At 44.0% G+C, this 20701-nt stretch overlaps 1 protein-coding gene across 1 annotated transcript in view; it reads left to right on the top strand.

The window, feature by feature from the left end:
• Positions 1–20701, top strand: part of PAXX (PAXX non-homologous end joining factor) — a 63986-nt gene that overhangs the window by 35722 nt on the left and 7563 nt on the right. The window contains exon 5 of the mRNA XM_086921161.1: positions 7301–7387. Coding sequence (XP_086777287.1) covers positions 7301–7387 — 87 coding nt within the window. The remainder of the gene's footprint in view (positions 1–7300; positions 7388–20701) is intronic.

Raw genomic sequence — 20701 nt, 5'->3', positions numbered from 1 at the left:
TCGCCTGTCAATGCGCATTGAGCTTGCGAGAATGTAGGGGCTTAACGAGAGCTTAACCATCGGGCGATTTCATGCTGTGCCCGTGAAAAGGAAGCTCAATGCGCAAGCGCATTGACCTGAAAAGCGCGTGCACATGAAAGCCAGCCATCTGCCGCCAGCAGCTTCACTTGACGGGGATCATTTCGCACTTTTCACGGCCGCCAGGCTGCGTCGCATTTCTCCTCCCCACAGCAATGCCCTCCGTCTCATTTTGTGCTGCCAAGAGCTTGTTTTTCATGCTTGCCCTCGCACTCTCCCCTCATTAGCCTCTTGTTACAGGCATTTCTCCTCCCCTAATTATTCACGGCCTGCCGGCCGTACTTTCACTTTCACGGCTGCCAGGCCGTGTCTCTCGTTTCTCTTCCCCACTTCCCCCCTCCCCACAGCAATGCCAAGAGCTGGCTTGTTTTCATCATGATTCCTTTTTGCCTTCGTGCATATTGAGTGTTATCACAAGTTCTTGATCTACCCTTCCTCCAAATACACATAAAGCCCTTCATAAGGCGCACCCCACGAGATTTCAGTGCAGCCCCCCTCCCCTGACCTGCTGTGGATCAATCACACCAGTGGTTCTGCTTGGGATCCTTACATTGTTCACTGTCGCAGACCTTCTTAGGACGTCTGAGAGTAATGTTCCGGCATGCCCAGAGGCCCTAAATGCATTGTTTACCATTGCATGCATCTTGGTTGCAGTTCTGTATACATTAGCTTCCCTCTCCTTAATATGTGTTTATATGTCCAGAGATTTTGAGGTTGCTGAGAGCGCTGTGCCCCATCCTCCGGCTCGAAGACATCTATACTCCCCGTTTTCTTATTGTGTACTCTTATCTAAGTTGGTGGCATTGCTGTCTTCATCCCTACAAATCCCCTGGTATTTGCGCCGGCTGCTGTTTTGTATTCTTTCTGTGAGCAGCGTATGCCCTCCCCTCCCCTCCTACGTGCCGCGCTGCCGTCCGTCTCTTGTTTTGAAAGCTCGCTCTCTTCCTTTGGGTCTGAGCTGTAGCATCAGTGTGCTTTCCCCTCTCCCTCCAAAAGCAGCCCTGCGTTTTCCATAGATGTTCTCTTACATTCGCCGACTTTCATTCCTGCAGTCCTTTCATGGCCTCAGTGCTACATGCCCTTGGTGGGAACTCTAACCTTTTATGGCCCAGAAACCCTAATTTGCAGCTTTTTTTTTTTTTTTTAAATGGGTGATCTTTGTGGTCTGTCAAACGAAGTGCTTGCCCTGTGTGCGCCCAGCGTGTGTTTTTCTTTACCTCCTGTTTCGTCCTACTTCCCCTCTTCCTGCGTAAACACCTTCTCTTCTCCACATCTGTTTTATTCTCTCCCTGCTCGTCATTTCTAGCATGTTTCCGTCCCCACCGCGGTGACTGCTGTTTTGTCCCAACATAATTAACAGTTGCTATGTGACAAAAACATCATGTGAGTCGTGGCCTCCCTGCGCCATGCCAGGCTTTAACTTTTACAATCCTGCTCCAAGCCCCCACCACCCTTCTGAGGTCACTGCTGTTTTGCTCCAACATCATTAACAGTTGCAATGCAGTGAAAACATCATGTGACCTGCGAGCTCCCCGCGTCATGCCAGGCTTTAACTTTTACAATGGCGGCTGCGTGCCTTTCTCTGGTTCTGGCCGGCTTGCACAAATCCACTTTCTCCACCATTAAGATTAGGATTTATCCCTTGGACGCTCTTTATAGCTGTTGCACGCACTTGATGGCCATTCTGGGTGCCTCTCCTCGCCTCACCTCCCCTCCCCCACCACCTTAGAGCGTGTGTCTACGGCAGGTAGGAGCAGAAACACTGCACACATACAGTACACCGAGATGTATCAACAGTCGCCGTGCAGCAAAAACATCATGTGAACGCGACCTCCCAGCGCCATGCCAGGTTTTAACTTTTACAATGGCACCCTTGTGCCTTTCTTTGGTTCTGCGGGGCTTGCCCATATCAACTTTCTCCACCACTCAGCCAGCCGCACCCGGCACAAGCATGGCGGCCCCTGCTTCATAGTCATTGCGGCAGCATACTAATTTGCCTCATCTTTTTAGGTCGAGCTTGCTCGACATTTTGTACAGGGGCTTTTCAAATTGCTACCCCTGTTTTCCCTGGCTGCAAGCTTGAACGCGCGCAGTGCCAGCTTGCTCCATGTCACCGTGTTGTGCCCCCTTCCCCCCACGCATTCCCAGCCCTTTGATGCTTCCGCCGCACTCCAATTGCTCCCCTCTCCCGTGGCGTTTGTAATCCTGCCCCCTCACCCTCACACTGTGCTTGCATTCTTGTTTGACTATTTTCAAGAACAACGCATAAAAAAAATTGTCGTTTACAAAACCAATAGCTCCAACTTTTCTAATGCGAGACCTATTGCATTTCCAATGCTTGTTTAAACTGGTCGATTGTTGGTTTGACAATGGGACCCTAAAGCCTATTCCAAATCGAAGAGGAAGTTGCTAAGTTTATAAAGTATAAAAAACTGGGTAAATGAGAGTTAGTGATGTGGTGGAGGACAATCCCCACTGACAAGTTAACTTCAAGCCAAACATGATCCAAGGAGTCTTCTTTTTTAAATGGGCCCACCACATGGGAAACAGCTTTTACAACAAGGTTTTTACAACGTTGTGCCTTTACCACTCATTTTTTTAGTGCCGTTTTTACCCCATGTATGTTTTTTACATGGCATGCCTTTACCATGCATTAAAGGTAAGTTGGTGAGTGTGGGGGTTTTTTTTATGTGTGGTAATGGCATATGTTGTAAAAGCATATGTGTTGTAAAAAAATGTGTGTTTATAAGGCATGCAATGTATTTCTCTGCGTTGTACAACCCCAACATATAAGGATTAGAATCCCAAACTGAATAACTGTGGCAACAGGTGACGCAAGATTCTGTGTGTAATTTAATACATTTGCTGAAAATGTTGATTACATGTGCACTTAGAGCTCAAGAAAAATTTAAAGTAGAGTTGGTTCCATTCGAACACTATATTTAACATTTATGTCCAGTTCACCAGTCGATTGAATAGTTTTAGAAAAGAAAAACTCAGTGTTCTATAAGATTCAAAGTGAATATGAGACTAAAGAGTAGATTAGAAAATAATGCAGACAAGAGAGGGACTTCTACAGAACCAATAATTCAGACAGTGTGAAATAGAGAAGGGAACCTGACATGGGCTTGTTACAAAAAAGGCAGGCCATGGTCTTACAACATGACACTAGAAAAAGACTCTTTTCAAGGCTTAAAACCAGAGCGCTGATAGCACTGGAAAAGGGACTTTTTACCACAAGCATTAATTATGTGCTGATTATCAGAGTAAACAAGTTAAACATTTTCGGGGAACTAAATCTTTAAAAATATTTTACTATGTTGGAAAAAAATACAAATTTGCATTAGATATTTCTGTTTCAATTCGAGAGTGAAATTGGGGACATAATGGTATTGGGATCTACAGCCCCTGATGTTGCGGGTCCTTCCTTGGTGCAGCTATACAACATCTTTGAATTCGCCACTGTGCTGTCAACTTGGAAACAGGCCGTAGTCGCCCCCTTCTTAAGAAACCCACTTTCAACCCGAGCATGGTAACTATTGTCCCATTTCACTTCTCCTCCCATACCGTGCCAAAGTATTAGAGAAACATGTTAGTTTCCAACTTGCACACAATCTGGGCACAAGACAGTTTGGGAGGCAGGCTTTCCTACATTTTGGGCTTAGTCTCCTGAGAGAATGACAACGAATCAGAAGATCCAATCCTGGCTCTTGTCATAGCCTCTCTTGGAAAGATGAGCAGGCCTCCACTCTGTCAAGTCTGCTAAGTTTAACAAAGTACTTACTGAGTAGTGAGGTACTATTTCTCTTCTGATTGCTCGGCCGGGCCACTGAAGGACCATGCGGGGCGAAGGGCTGTCCTTTTGAATGTCCATGCGACCCAAAAGTGGCAAAACCTCGCACAAATGACAGCCTAATGTCAGCAGTCCATTACTTAAGGGATGACTTCGTAGGCTGTCCAAGTATGTAGTAGATAGGTGGACACCCTAGGAGACAGTAGGGGGCACAAGCAAGTTCAGGAGTACCACCTGCTATTTCTTTTTGCGTTGGGTGGATTTTCACAGTGATGGTTGATAATTAAACCTTTATCAGTATAAGACTGCAGCTCATGAGAACCGCTGCTTCAAGACGAGTGGGGCTTTCGCCCCTTACTCGGGAACTTCTCAAAGTTACAGGCTCCTGATTTTGGCTACTTCTGAAGGTTCTAGACAGACAGTGAGGTCATGAAGAGACCTGGGGCTTTATTTCCAGTACGGTTGAAACAGTGATTTTTTCCCAGAGTTGACACTTAGGGGGTCATTAGGATGACGGGCGGACTTAGTCCGCCCGCTATCCCATCGGGGGGAAGGGAGCGCCCGCCATAAGGGCGGGGGTCCCGTGGGGGGGTATTAGGATGCGCCCGCCACAGTGGCGGGCGCATCATGCATGTTTAACATTGTGGCAGGCGGTGCTCTCAGCACCGCCCGCCACAATGTTAAAAATGCTTGTGATGCTTTTGCATACACAAAGCGGCAGGAACCGCGTGGTGCCTGCCACATTGTGTATGCAAATGCAGGGGGGTACCACAGGTACCCCCCATGTGCACCCCCCACCTCGCCTTCACCATGGGGGCTCACATGGGGCCCCCATAGCAAAGACCACATGCTTTTCCGTGGCGGCATTGCCGCCACGTAAAAGCATCGTCAAAGGCCCATCCTAATATGGCTGGCGGTCTCTGATAGACACTGCCACCATATGAACCCTTTTCCGCCCCAGTCGCAAGGCGACCAGGGCGGACATGCGGCGGACGGTCTTTCCGTCTGCCGCGGACCCCCCAGCCATACTAATATGGCGGGGGGTCATTCCGGAGCGGATGGCGGGCGGATTTCCCCCGCCAGGCCGGCGGTGACCACTGCTGGCCTGGCTGGGTCAATCCGCACGCCATCCTAATGGGCCCCTTACTCTTTTGTCCGACTAGGATCTTTGAGTGGATATGAGTGGAATATGGTGTATAATATTGTAACATCCCGGGCTGTGATTATTTACAAATATTATCACGTTGAGCACTTTTTGCACTCTGCACCATCTGCTCTAGATCATGTATTATGATGTTGAAAATAATACAGTAAAATAGAATGGATAACATCAACCCTTTTTTCATTGCGTGTGATACTATCACACCCCACTGTGATTTGGTTGGGTAGATCTGCTGTGGATTAAGTTTGGAGGGTGACCCAAGTTCCGACCTGGATATGGGGGGGTCGTGTGTGTGTGTGTGTGTGTGTGTGTGTTTTCGATCAAAACCTTTGGAAATCGCCATCCTGTGCACGCAAGCCCTAGTACACTAGTGTATTTGCACACCGCAAACTCACCAGCAATCCGAAATCCTCCATATTCTAGACATAATGAAGGCTAGGAGCCTCTTTTGAGAAACTGAATGAACAGAACTTTACAAGGTTAGCTGGTAGGTAGTCCCCTTGGCATGCCAAATGAAGAAAGTCCTCTAGTCTGTTTACAAAGTAAGCTTCCACCACTGTCTTTTGCCACAATGTCTCGTTGGAGATGCTCTCAAATGAGTCCCTTTGACTTCACCACTCGCTGTTGGTCGATCAGAATACCTCCAGTGGGTTTGCGTGGTTTCTAAACTCTCCGAGAGGGAAAATAAACCTGCTGTTCCATGTCAATTGAATAACCAGACTATCACTGCTTACCTTGTCCACTATAACTCTTGCTTGTGGGTAGGGCTACCGGTTTTATGGGATTTATTTATTTGACATTTCCGTCTGGATTTATCCATATTTTGTTTTGTCAACTTTATCTGTATCCATATTTATTATGGGTTTTGTAAATAATATAAAGCTGAAACTGGTATATTCCCACATTTATTTAACCAATAAATATGCAGTCATGCTTGAATGCCTGACAGGTTTCAGTGATATGAACACCTGCAGAAGATAAATCAATGTACTTATACGAAAATATGCACATTTCAGTATCAGCCGTGTCTATATCTACTTTTGTTAAAGTCTCTTAACTAAAATTCCTATTTTTAACCCCCCTACCTACCAGTCCACACAGTGATTGGCCTGGAAGTCATGGAAAAGTGTATATTTTCGAATCACTCAAAAAGCTCCCAATGTCCAGTTTTATTTAAAAATAAATACAGACAGGAGAATGCATGGTTTTCTGTCTGTATTTATCTGTAAAAACCAGTAAAAACGAAAAACGGGGAGCCTTACTTATGTGCCAGATAATAGTGTTCAATAAATACTTGTTGACGGCTGATTTTAGTTTCTTTTTGTCAAACATGACTACTTATGAATTTGTCTTGCACATGATTCCATTTACCATATATTATGGCAGACCCTCAGCTACTTCATGCCTCTACACTTCTTAGGCCACAACCCTTTCAGAAACCCTTCCCGCTTTTTCACTCCACTTAAAGCACTGGCAGGGAGGGTGGATGTGGGCCAGCATTCTTCTATATTTCTGACCATGTTGTTGTGAGTTGGGTGGGGTTTGAGGACAGAAGGATTTTGGCTGCTGTACTCCCATATTTAACATAGAGGTGATTGTCTTTACCAGGGTTTCACTACAGCCACTCTTTCTGCTCTTCAGGATGTCTGGGGCATTCCTGGGCAGGGAAGATCCCTCTTTGGTGTTGCACTGAATTCAAACTTGCAGTGATCTGACTAGGATTCTTAAGCAGGGTGTTGCTTCCCGCTTTTCCAAGAAGAACATTGCAACTTTTAAAATCAGTTTTCAGAATTGGTATGTTTTGAAATGTTCCTCAAAACAGGTTCAGAGACCTCAAATACTGGAAACATCAAAGGTGATGAGTGGAAGGAGAAAGTGAAATGAGTGGCATGGAAATCCACCTCAAAGTATGTCACAGTGAGGCTTGGATTGAAGTGCAAAATGCATGTCCACATTTGATCATGCTTATCAGGTAAGAAAGGGGGCCATAAAGTAATCCAAACAAACCTAAATGTCCAGCATTTACTTCTTGCTGAAGGGTGGTCTAATTAAAAAAAAGTGTCTTTTTGAGACCTGTGATGTGCCAGACAACCAGGACACTGCTCCTGGGCTCCCCCCATTCTCCGAGGTAATGTCATCAAAGTGGTGGACAAATCACTTTCCTATTGAAATTAACGTTAATCGACCAAGGTCTCTTAAAGAATGTTTTCTTGGTTTACATGTACATAGTTTACAGACTTTGTGATGCCTGTGTTTTTTCAATCTAGCTGCAGAGGGCGCTGCTGCTGCTGCTGCAGCTGCTTCCGGCAGTCCTGAAAAGTCGTTGTCAAAGACCCAAAGACAGCTGATGCCAGGTAATGCTCACTCTACCTGCCTTGATAGTTGCTTTCCAGGTTTTATTGTAAATGCTTTTCTTTTTCTGTTTTTGTTTTACTGTTCAACGAGCCAAACCAGAAAAACTGTTCAGGACCTTCCAAGTGCTTGCCAAATTACAATTACATTGTACCCCGTTACTCCCTGAATTACCAACCTTTTTCAGTGCAAGAATATTGAGAAGTTGCAAGTTTGTAGTCCATAATTTGAAATCTCTTACTTTTCTTACCTGGTTACTATCCAACCTTGGAACCTGCTTGTCATCCTCTTTCAAGAGTTCATCTCTTGTCTCCAACATTTTCACAGTACCAGTGCTTTGCTTCTTCAGAATTGAGTGGGGTAGCCTATGAAACAGGACTTTTATCCCCTCCCGAAAGACACAAACCAGAGACTGCCAACCACTCTAAAACAACCCATCTCTGAGTACCCGAACTGAAGTCTGCTCATATCCTCTGTAAATACTCCAGGTCCTCTTTATTGCACTAGACGGGGGACTCTATTTCAGCACTCATCTTCCGCTAGCATACCATCGCTTATGACTAGCATGATCGTGCTGTCTTGTTTACACCACTATGAGTTGATGGCAGGTCCTCCAATCTGACCAGAGGTGACCATTCCGCTGCAAAGTCTAAATATTGATTCCTAAATATTGACTTACAGAAATATTGAGTTGGAAATATGGAAGGTACAGAATTTCGAGGTCAAGTATATCGATGGACAGAATATCAACCTTAAGGTAAGTAATATCGATTTTAAAAAACAAAAAAAATATATTGATGTAAGTAATATCGATGTAAGTAATATCGATATCAAATATATCGATGTCACTAATCTCTGTTACTAATATTGATATTTGTATTATTGTTATGTATTTTATTATGTATTTAATATGTATGTTATGTTTTTTGTTAAGTATTTTACTTATTTTAAATTATATGTGTACTATTTTTATATATTAATAATGTTATTTTTAAGTCAATTTTATGTTTTAGTACCGGAGCGGGTTGTGGGTTTATAGGGGAATAGGGTGGGAGGTAATTTAATTATACATTTTTAGGAATTATAATTAATAGTAATTAATATTTGCATTTAAGTTCTGTAGCCGGTTGTGGGTTTATAGCGGTGGGAAATAATTTAATTGTAATTAAGTAATGCTTTATAGCGCCAAGACGCCTTTGGGCAATCGCGCGCTTTATAAGTTGATAAATCAAATCAAAATCAAATCTTTATTTTTATTTATTGGTATTGATAATTTTATTTTTAATTAATTGGCAATTAATTATTTTGATTTGCAATTCATTTTTTTAATTGGTAATTCATTTTTTTAATTGGCAATTAATATTTTTAATTGGTAAATCATTTTTATTGGAAATTGTTTATTTGGTAATTAATGTTTCATAAAGTATTTTTGGGTATAATCAATTTTTAATAATGTTTTGTATATGAAACATATTTTATTATTCAATATTTATTTGGTAACTAGTATTTATGAATTAATTATTGGTATTAATGTATTGTTCAATTGTAATTATGTTTTTAATAATTAATGGGTATTTGTAAATGATGTAGTTATTTAAAAATTAAATTATTAATTATTTTAAATAAAAAAATTATTTAGAAGTATGTTCTATTTAACTTTTACGCTACCCAACTCTTTCCCTACTGTTGCACTCTCTGGAGTAGAAATAGTAATTTTTACCCCTATGCTATCCAACACTTTCCCTACTCTTGCACTCACTGGAGTGGGAATAGTATTTTTTCCCCTTTGCTATCCAACGCTTTCCCTACTGTTGCACTCTCTGAAGTGGGAATAGTAATTTTTACCCCTACGCTATCCAACGTTTTCCCTACTGTCAGGGGTGTGGAATTTATTCAAATATCTACTTGTCCATGGGGCAGGTTGCTTCATAAATCTACTTGTCCAGTAACAAAATCCACTTGTCCCTTTGGTGCCATGTGTGCAGCGACACATTATGGCAGCAATCTCATTATATAGGAGCTCTTACATAGCCTCTCTGATTATGCCAGGGCTCATACCATAGTGGTGTTTGAATGCTAGCAATCCCTTTATTTTGCTACGTTTCCACAGATCTGCATACTGGGACTGATGGTAGTGGTAAACAATAGTTCCAGGGTTGGAGTGTCCTTTTGAGTCTGTGCAAACCTACTAACTTCCATGTTTTAAGAGTTTTCAACAGCTCTTCTCTAATCTTTTCCAATACTTATTAATGTTGGAAATTTACTCCTGACAATGGCAGAAGTAAACCTTCTCCCAGAGTTGGGAAAAAAAAGTGGTTGGAAGGAAAATAAACTTGCAAAGGTTTTCGAGTTGGCAAATCTACACATGCATATTTGCTCATGCTAAAATGCAGTTCACAAATATTTTCTAGGAGTACTATTTCTTCCCTTACCTCTGTACATTCTTGTGAATTCATGAAAGCCATATAGCTGCCCTTAATGCAAGGACATATACCAAGGGTGCACTTTTGAGACTTTCTTTAATAATTGGGCCCCTAATTTGGTCTGGCCTTGTCTTTAATAAACACAAAAGGACCATGACCTTTTGTGTTTATTAAAATTCTCTCTCTGTATCAGCTGGCTTCACTGTGAGTGACAGCACTCTGCTCTTTCACAAGGAGCATATCGGCACACAAAGTAGGTTTTGTTCAGTGCCAGTAACTAATGTGGCAGTGTGTCATTCATCTTGCTTTAAAGCTTCTGCAGATATTTGCATCTAATCAGAGAGCATTCTGGGAGCATTATGCATAGCCTCATATTGCTAAACTTTGAAACAGTGTGTCCACATCTTTATACTGGAACCACTGTCAGTAGTGCAGTCAGAACTTACATTTACTGAGCGCGCTCAGTCTAATACTAAAGGCTCTCAATTAATGAACCATAAATACAAGTTTGAACAGCATTAACATATGCACACAAATATTACCTTAACTGCAGGCAGTGCCCTTTCCTGATCCTTAATATGGTACTGCAAACTGGCAGCCAAAGGGTTCGTGCTGCAGGGGGTTGGGCCTGCTTGTCCCAAGGACAAAATACACATTAAAATTTGGTGCCCTTGACCCCAAACAATATGTCCTAGGCGTCCGGCTATAGGAATTCCACATCCCTGTACTGTTGCACTCTCTGGAGTTGGAATAGTAATTTTTACCCCTACGCTATCCAACACATTCCCTACTGTTGCGTTTTCTGGAGTGGGAATAGAAATTTTAAGTCCTACTCTATCCAACGTTTTCATTACTGTAGTTTTTTTTGGGACTTTGAATAGTAGTTTTATTTATTTAGCTAGTTAATATTTTTTGTATTTTAGATAATGTAGTGTAAAATTAATTAAAAAAAATATTGAAAGTATATGTAATTTATTTAATTTAATAAACATATTTACTTTTTATTTGTTTTATGTGTAGATGTATTTGTAACTTATATTTTTTAATGTATGTTAAAATAATTATTAATGTATTAAGTATGTATTATATATTGTTATATATATGTTTAATGTTTTATGATCATATATGTATTTATTATTTATTGATTTTAAACATGACATATTTTTCACTGTATATTTTAATTTTAAGTATTATTTACTTAATTTTACACATTTTTGTTCAACAGGAAAAAATATAATATTTTTAATTACGATATTTTTAACCTCGATATTTTTGTATTTACCATGTTGTAGATAGGATTTCGATATTCCTGCCTTTGATATTCCTGCGTCGCTATTTCTGTATGTCGATATTTTGTAGGTCGATATTCTGTCAGTGATTTGACCATTCCATCTTCTGAGACCTTTCCCAGCAGTCTAAACCTAGCATTGTCTTTGCTAAAAAGCGAAGAGTTCCTCAGTACTCCACCTATTCTCCCTTGCTTTTCAACATGTTCCTGTGCCTCTTGCACAGGTGGCGAAAATCCACACATCACAATTAAAGATTTAAACTGATGGCCCAGAAACAACTAGTGAGCAACAGATCACCTCTGACTGTATCAACCTTTGCAGAATTCCTGAATCCGATCCACATGCACTACTGGTTGAAGGAAGGCTGCCTCTGGTTGAATGGGCCTAAAAATGGAGGTTCTGTCTTTGAGTAACAGAAAAGACTCCTAATCGCCTTTGGCCCTCAGGAAAAGGTCTGACCTCTTACCTAAAGGAATCGTGGTAGACTTAGAAAACTCCTGTGTGTCCTATTGGACTATGGCCTGTTATGTTATTGTACTTCTTAGCCATGATGAGCTGTTAAATCGCTTTGCAGAGGAGTTTCATGTTATGATTCAACTCTCATCCATACACTCATCCTTGAGATAAAACATCAGCCGGCCATGCTTCTAAAGTTACTTAACCCAACTTTATCCCTACACCGTAAAGGCTATCTACCAGAGGAACTGAATAGATTACTAATTGAGGCACAACAAAGTGTGCAGTAATTCCTAAAATTTGAGATCTAAAGCTTAAATTATTTTGTTTCTCAATGTCCTAATAAAGAAGTAACGGTGGCCTGCCAGAAATGTAGTAAAATAATCTACAGCAACCTGCTCGTATTGTGGCAAAACAATCAACATAAACTTGCTCAAATTGTGGCAAAATATTCTACATCAACCTGCCTGGACTGTGGCTAAACAATCCACGCCAACCTGGCCGAACTGTGGCAGAACAATCCGCGCCAACTTGCCCAAAGTGTGGCAAAATGATATATCCCTTTCTATCTCAATAAATGTGTGTGTCTGTGTATATACACCACCGCAGGCAGCCACCCCTTCCTGCACATAGACTTTAGTTGTCCACGGCGTGAGATTGGCTGCAAGTGCTTGCTAAATTGGCCTCAATTGGCTCCTGGGGATCCCATCACCCTGGGTCAAGAAGGGAAATGGGGCGAGTGACCACCCTACACTGAGCCTTAAATGGCCGGGGACCCCATTAGGCGCCAGGGGGAGCCCCCGGGGGCCTTTGCGACCACAGCCAGCTCCCCGTATGGAGCAGGAGCCGGCATTGCTCTTGCCTGGAGAGAGAAGCTATCTATACATGCTCCCTCTAGGCTGGAGCAATATCTGTTCTGTTTCCTTTCACACAGGAGTGCTGGAAGGGAAACCGAGGTCTGCTACAGCCTACAGTACCATGTTTTAATCTCCCGCCTGGTGGGAGTAGACTTTGTCGACGTCATTGAAATCAGCCCGATCCGACCTATGACGACCTTGAGCAGCATGTGCAGGCATCGATGCATTGATCAGCCAGTAGTACAGTAATACTGTGACTGTCTGGTAGCAAGGAGCACCAGGCCGCCGTCAAATTTAACTAATTTGTTATTAAACTGAGGCTGAGCAAAGGCAGTGCAGCCAGTGTGTGTCCCCACCGGCCGGCCCACCACGATTAACAATAAGATGCTAAGCAGAAAACAACTGACTTACAGTACTAATAGCAAAGCTTACTATTCCAATATACCAATAAATATGCTGTGCCAAAACCAACGCTGTTTTATTTTTTGCTAGCGTGGCGGTCCGGTTGTAAGTAAGATCACCGGCATGGTGGGAGACAGCTCGCCTCCGGCGCCTCCATAAGAGTTACGATTAGCAGTACAATCTCGATATAGGGCCTGCCGGGTTTAAGACAAGTATGTAAAAGGTCAGGGCCCTACCCGACAAGGCCCCAGCCCCTGGCTTGCTGACTTGTCCTTGTCCAATGTCGCAGCTGGCGCGCAGCCGGGCACAAATTAGTTTCCAAGTCCACGAGGAAACACAGTTTGGTTTCACACTTTCACTTTCTCACGTGTGGGCACCGTCATACTCAACAAACGGCGCCTAGTAACCCCGGGCCTTCCCTAAAAGATAGGCAGGCACGCACTGGCATTCCGTCTTCCTTCCATCAGCATTACATTTATAATAAAAAAACAGGCAATTACAGCAGCCAGAGATCTTACAATACCACATCTGCCCCAGATCGTACATGAAATAATCGGTCTAAATCCATGTCAGTCTTAAAATAGCACTTGCCAAGCTGATGTTATTTGACCTGCACCCAGTCTGGTTTTAGGAGATGAAAAGAAGTACTCAAAGGTAAAAGAGCCTGGAGTTGGCCACTTTGAAAAAAGTTCAGACACTCCACAGCAAGTCTGTGAAACCCACTACAGTCTATGTAAGTGTATCACTCCCCCCTCCGAACATAAAGGGTTAGCTGAAGTCTCACCCTTTCCATTAATGACTGGTCTGTTATAAATAAGCCTTGCACGGTATATAGGATTCCTGGAGGAAAGGTTTGTGACCGTGAAAATATCACAGCCACGCTGGAACTACCATCCTCCCTGAAAGGGATTTCAGGAAATGAAGGCCTTACAGTTTTTATGACGCAGCAAACTACGAGAGCATGACAATTAGTAGACCTTCACCTTGGGGTAATAATTGAAAGGCAATTACCTAACCAGCTTTGTTTTCTTTCCACCAGCATAGCTATTTAGCTCAGTTTTCCTTTGTTAATATTTGTTATAATACAGCAACAGAACCAGTGAACATTTAAAACTTCCCTTTTGGTGGAATTAATTTGAGGGTACATTACACAGCTGTTTCTGTTCATTCGTAAACGTGCACAACACTCACTTTTCTGAGGTGCTCATTGAACAGTACTTAGTTACCGGTGCCCCGATGGCAGGGTACAAAATCAATTATGTATGCGTCTACAAGTTACTAAAATCATAAACTGATAATAGTCGGTCGGTCCTGTAAAATAACACTCTGTCTGTAACTTCCTCTTTAGGCGGTCCTGTAAAATAACACTCTGTCTGTAACTTCCTCTATAGGCACATCCTGCTGAACGCCAAGGCACCCAAGTTGCTCAACTGAATAGTGCTGTGAGACAGTAGTATATTGGGCGATGTGAGAAGTTGGCCTGGTATATGATGCTCACTAGTTCTAGTGATCACCTTGTACCATGCCAAGCAACCCTTATGATGATTGGTTGTAAGTCAACCTTATAGACCAGCTATCCTAGTGGTAGCGTGGACAAAGCAGTCTTAGGCTAAACTCTGAAAGGCATGTGAAGCCAGCTGTTTTACCATACACAATCCCCTGGAATACCAAATGAAAGGACACCACACAGATATATATTGAAAATATATATATATTTATTAACTACAAATATCCCCTATACTCTTTATGAGCACAGAAGCACAAGCGTTAAAACAAAACACAGTTTAAATACACAAAAGTTGTACAATATGGATGAGCCCTAGGGGCCACCTAAACCATATACTAAGAAAGTGGTATAAGAGATACCAATCGAAAAGGAAATAGGCCTAGGGCCTTGGGAATCGCTGGAGCTGATCGGGATTAGCAGTGACTAAGTCGGGAAAGGCCCGCGGGACTCGGTTGCAGTGCTTAAAGTGCACGCGTTCACCAATGCATTGTCTATGGTGCATAAAAGTTACAAAGTTAGTGTTTTAGGAACCTTCTGAGTGACCTATAAGGATGAAACTTTAGACAGACTCTAGAGGTGTATACCAGTGTGGGAACACCGGCTTTGCTGAGTTACCTCACCCACAGGAAGTGGGTGCGAAGTAGTGTCTGGTTTCGTCACGCAGGTCGATGGTGCTTGGAGCTGAAGATGCTGCAGGCGGCTCGATGTGAAGAGTTCCGGTGGATCCAAGGGTGGATCTGAAGTGGTGAAGACCTGAAAGCAGAGGGGACAATGTTCAAAGTCACTAGCCAGTGACTACCGTGGAACCAGATTGGAACCAGGCGATGTCGGGTGCAAACAGGCGTTGAAGTGTAGCTTCTCTCAGCAGCCATGTGGACACGAAGAGGTCGAGGACGTCCAGGAGTCGATCACGAGCTGTCCCACGACGGCTCTAGCTGATGGCGGTGTCGGCAATTTGATCGGAGCAAACAGGCCTTGGCTAATGCAAGCCACGCAGGAGGTAAAAAAGGCTTATCACTCGGACCAGCAAGGTCAGAGCGGATGCTCCTTTTTACAGGAGCGAGGGCAACTCTGGAGCAACCAGACCCGCAGTGTAGATTGTAAGTTTCGTCGCCAAGATGGCCGCTGACCACGTGGCAAGTGGCCGGGATGGCGCTTCGAGTGGCACGATGCAAAAGGGCCCCACGCAGATCGTGGAGATGCTGGGGGGCTGATCTTCGGTGCAAGGGCTGCTCGGTTGTGGGGCTTCTCAATCCCCAAAGCACAGCGTCGAGGGTGCCTCGGGTGCTGCGCAGTCAGCGTCTCGGGGGTCTTTCAAGAGGTCCGGTCCCACGTCTCTCGGTGCCTCCACGGGTCCCTTCTTTGCAGGGACTGTGGATCGGGCTGTGAGAAGTCTGGGAGTCTGGGTCTTGTCAGGCTCTGGGCTCGGGCTCCGGCGGGAGGCGGCGGTAAAGCAGACGTCGAGTTGCTGGATGGTGCCTGTGTTCACAGGGTGGCCACTCCTAGGCCACAAGGGAGATGCTCTTCAGTCTTCTGTGCAGCAGAATGTCGAAGTCCAGTCGTCTTCTTAGTTTCAAGTTGATTCAGGATGATCTGAGGTGCTATGGCACTGCTCACACTCTTATTCCCAATCTGAGGGGTGGATCACCTGCTAGGTCCCTCCTCTGGGTGGGACCAGGAAGGGGGGCTGTTACACCCCCTTTCCTTTGTCCAGCTCCTCGCCAGGCCTGGGTCTTGGAAGTCCCAGGACCGGTTTGGACTGGCTAATGCACGAGGACACCTTGTGTGCCCCGGGCATGTCTGATTCTATTCAGCCCTGTCCAACCCAATACACAAAATCCTGTCTGGGGTGGTGCTCGCACCTCCTAAGGCAGGAAACCCTTTGTCCAAGCCTCCCTCGCTGGAAGGACTCCCAGCAGCGGGAGGTCAGACTTGTGTCTGTGGTGGCAGCATCCATTTTGTGATGCTGAGGCTCTGGTTAACTTTAACCGGGGTTAAGGCTATGTACATGTCGTGTCCCTCTAGAAGGGTGGAATGCTATCCCCATCGACCGAACTGTTGAGGGGATAGTATTCCAAATCGTATGACACCTTACTCGACATGTTTTGATAAAGCCAAACCAAAGTTAGCATATAACCGCGAGGATTATAATGCACTTAAGAGTATATGGTATGGCAATATCCCGGAACAGCTAAGGGAGTTGTTCCCGACAGCTGCAGACAGGCTCAGCTCATGCTAGAGCACCATCTCACATGAAACCACGCACTCTGCCCCCAGGATTGCGGGGGCCATCCATAGGAATGGCTTATAGGTTAACATGTGTCCAGTTAAGGTTAGATATAGGGATACTATATCTAAGCAAGAGGTGATTACACCAACTTACCCCAGCTGAGTGATCAGCCAGTTGTGTCCAATATAGAGGCCAGGCCAGGGGTGGCACAATACATGCTGCAGCACCTGGTAGGCCTTGGATACACCTATGCCCTGGGTACCTATGGTACACTGTTACAGGGGCCTATAAGGTGACCCAGTATCCAATTCATAATGCACCTAGAGTGCATTGGCATTAATTTAGAGAGAGAACAGCAGGCTGTGGGTCTGATTAGCAGGCCCACAGCCACATTAAGTCATAAACCAGTGAAGCAAAAAGCAAAAATTTGGTGTGACCATAGGATAGCAGACCCTACTCTCCTACAGGCGAGAAGCAGATAATTACCAGAATCAATTAAATAACAAAAAGAGTAAAGACTGCCTTATTAGTAGAGCTCTGCTGTCTGCAATGTAACACAATAACTTCAATACAACAACAAAATAACCCACTTCACTTACACAAATTGTGCTCTTATTAATGCTCTTATTAACCACTGGCTTGTGGTGTTGCAAACCTTCCCCCCCAATTGTAACTTATACCATCTATCACCCCTAGTCCCTCTTCATCCATGTAGCCACCTATACTAGGCCACACACAGTTTTCATAACATTCAATCTCTTACCCCTGGACCTTCTGAGGTGTCTTATTTGTTTGCTCCCCTCACATCTGCTGGGCTGGTTAGACCGTCATAATGCTTAGACAACCAGGAAACCCCAATTGGGTGTTTTACTGCCCCACCACAACATAAAATCACCCAACATCACTGATCCTTCTAGCACCACAAATTCTTCCCCTAGATGCTTACCACCTTTTCTCTTAAATTCAGCAGATACGCTTATTTGCCTTGGAAGACAAATGCACACCATTCAAAGAGAATTCCTCTACCATAATGTTGCTGTGTGCAAGTACTGTCTGAGACCATGCTTTCCTCAAAAGACAATCTTCTTCTCTGTTTAATTTCTTTCTTGCTCTGCCTGCAGCCGCATACTTACTAGTTCCTTTCTACACTCATGCCTGACCACCAGTGTGTTTCATTTGTAACAAATTACCTTCCTCATTTTTAGCAGCGCCAGTTAGACAGCTGCACTGTCTAAATTGTAATCACTTAAGTGTATAACTAAGACTCCAAGCCAACCTCTCCCAAAAACATATCCATGAAGCACAGTGATAGATTATATTGCACGTAGCCATGTTCCCAGTAGGAAATTGTCTTCCGGCTGATATGTACTCCCGAGCGAACTTCGAAGACGGGTAGGGAGGAAAGGGTAGACAGCAGAGAGAGAGAGAGAGAGAGGTAAAGAGGGTTGAGCCGTGAGGTCTGATACCAAGAGAGAGATGATGGAGCAAGAGATGGGTGAGGATAGAAGGATAGATATATATTGAAAGACAAGATGTTGAGGGAGGGATAGCAGGTAGAGTGAAATTAAAGGCAATCAGAGTTAGAGGTAGACAGGGGGGGGTGGGGGTTAGAGAGAAAAGTAGAAGCGAGTAAGAGAGAGCAAGAATACTGAGGACTCTGCTATTATGCTCCCAAAGAGGGCGTTCCACGTCTGTGATTGTTCAACAACTTTGAGCGATGTTTATAATTTTTAGGACTGACGACAAGTTTGTGGTGAACATGTACTCTATTTTACTGCATAGAAAAAATATTTCTCTAGTGTGGCCTGCAACAAAACTCTAGTCCAAATTATCTATAATACTTTAGGCCTCGGATTCTGTTGTAATCAACTTGCATGTGCTAGATGTAGAATGTAGAATGCTATGACCTCATGAATTGTCTGGAGTCATTGGGACTTTGGATGTGCTGGGGTTGTGAGCTGGATCGGTTGGTGGTTGCTCTGAATAAAGCCTTCTGCTGGGCTTCTCATGTTTATGGCTTTTATTAGATTCCTACTCCAGAATGGCATTGCATTGAAGTTTATTTTTCAAATGTGTAAGTTTGATGTGTTAAATAAGTCTCCACAGGTGCTCACGCCCGAACATAGATGTAAAGTTATCTCTCACTACACCTAATAGTAGCTACAACACACAGCTGTTGCAGGAAGGTCAACAAAGAATCCCTGCCAGCACAGTATCTCTGGGGTAGGCTTGGGAATCAGGATAGCTTCCAGTTGTTTCACTCTTACCATTAAACACACAGTCCTGGCCTACATGCTGCCTACGTGCTGCCTGCAAGGTGCCATTGAGGCCTTGCTTAACCCAAGGCACGGGTCTGCTTTTCCTATCTGGGTAAGTGAGTTTCCCCATTTCAAGGGAGGCCAGCTCACCTCACCAGCCCATTCCTGAAATTGCCTGAAGGTAAAGTTCCAACCATACCGAATGTGACGGCAGTTGTAGGCTCCCTATTAGCAGTGCCAGTTGAAGATGTAGGTGGAGCTAATAGTACGCGGGTGGAGCTAGTGGAGGGAGTGGGTGGAGCCAGATAAAAGTAGGTGTGGCCTCCAACAAACATTTCAGCGCCTGCACTTCATATTTTACAAATTAAGCACTGATATACACCCACCCCTCATATGGCTGGCCACTGTTGGGTGTCATATGCACTCACCCCCATATAACTGGCCACTGCTGGTAGTGATGTACACCCACTCGCCCTTGGAGCTGGACACTGCTGGCCCGGACCTGCACACACCAATGTGAAGGTAATATGCAGGGCCAGATCGACGCGTACCTTTCCGTTTGGTGCGGTACGCAGGGGTTGCTGGACACGCTTCCCAGGTAACAGAACATTGGTGGTGATGTATGGCATACAGATTATGGTATGTTTACCGCCCCTTACCCCCCCCCAGCCCCTGGTGGTTGTTCTTGCACCAGGTCCTAGGTGTACAGGACTGGGATGACACGGACAATGGGGTTCATGGCATGTGTGCGCCTTGTATGGAATAGAGGCATGGTTGATTCTCTCAAGCAGTATTTTGTGGTCCAGGCCAGGGTGTTGCATTAAAGAGCTTGGGCAGTGCTAAAACTGGCCAGCCCTTCCAGATTCCACATTATCTTATTTTTTGGCACATTTGTCTCACCATTATTTTATCAACGCAAGGTCTAACGGCCAGATTCATGAAAGACCCGTTTTGCGAGTCTGAAATAGCGATTCATAAGGAATCGCTATTACAGACTCGCAAAACGGGATTCATGTAGGAACCGCAAAATTAAATGCGATTCCTACAGATTCCTTATTTGCGATTAGCAAATTGCTAATCGCAAATAAGGAATAACTCCCCATTCATTCCTATGGGCCAAAAGGCCCATAGGAATGAATGGGGAGTATTCCTTATTTGCGTTTAGCAATTTGCTAATCGCAAATAAGATAGCGATTTGAAGGGTGCCAGGGGTGTCCAAAGGACACCCTGTAGCACCCCTTAAATGCACATTTCAACAGGTGTTGCACACACACATGTCCTAAGGACATGTGTGTGTGTGTGTAACATGCAACTTAGAAAAATGCTTTTAAAAGCATTTTTCTAAGTTTTCGCTATTTACCATGAGGTTTGACCTCACGGTAAATAGCGGCCGAAATTTGCGAATTCGCAATTTTAAAATGTTTCAAGAATAGCATTTAAGGAGTCTCTAATAGAGATTCCTTAAATGCTATTCCTCGCAAATTTGCGAGTTTCTAAATAGCGATTTTTGCATTTGGGATGATGAATCCCAAATGCAAAAATTGCACTCGCAAAGGGCCAGATTCTGAGAATCTGGCCCTTTGCGAGCGCAAATATGATTGATGAATCAGGCTGTAAGTGAATACGTTTTATGTATTTTTTAACCGCTTCGCTTCTGATGACGAGCTCAGCTCGTCATCAGCCACGGTAGTCGTGTGCGGATGACGAGCTGAGCTCGTCACGTAACGCGGCTTTTCGTAAATTGCCGCACACAGCGGGAAAAGCCGCAGCAGCAATGCGGTTAAGAGCTGCTTCGTCCTACTGCTAAGGGCGTTACTTTCAGGTTGACACTGTATGGTGATGTCAGCACTTGTTCCTGTGCACCGGACATTATCGAATTTATTGTATATGAAGC

The sequence above is a fragment of the Lissotriton vulgaris genome, chromosome 5 (assembly GCF_964263255.1).
Source record: "Lissotriton vulgaris chromosome 5, aLisVul1.2, whole genome shotgun sequence".
NCBI classification, from domain to species: domain Eukaryota; kingdom Metazoa; phylum Chordata; class Amphibia; order Caudata; family Salamandridae; genus Lissotriton; species Lissotriton vulgaris.
Note: the sequence above shows the minus strand (reverse complement) of the source record. Positions and strands in the feature narration are given on the sequence as shown.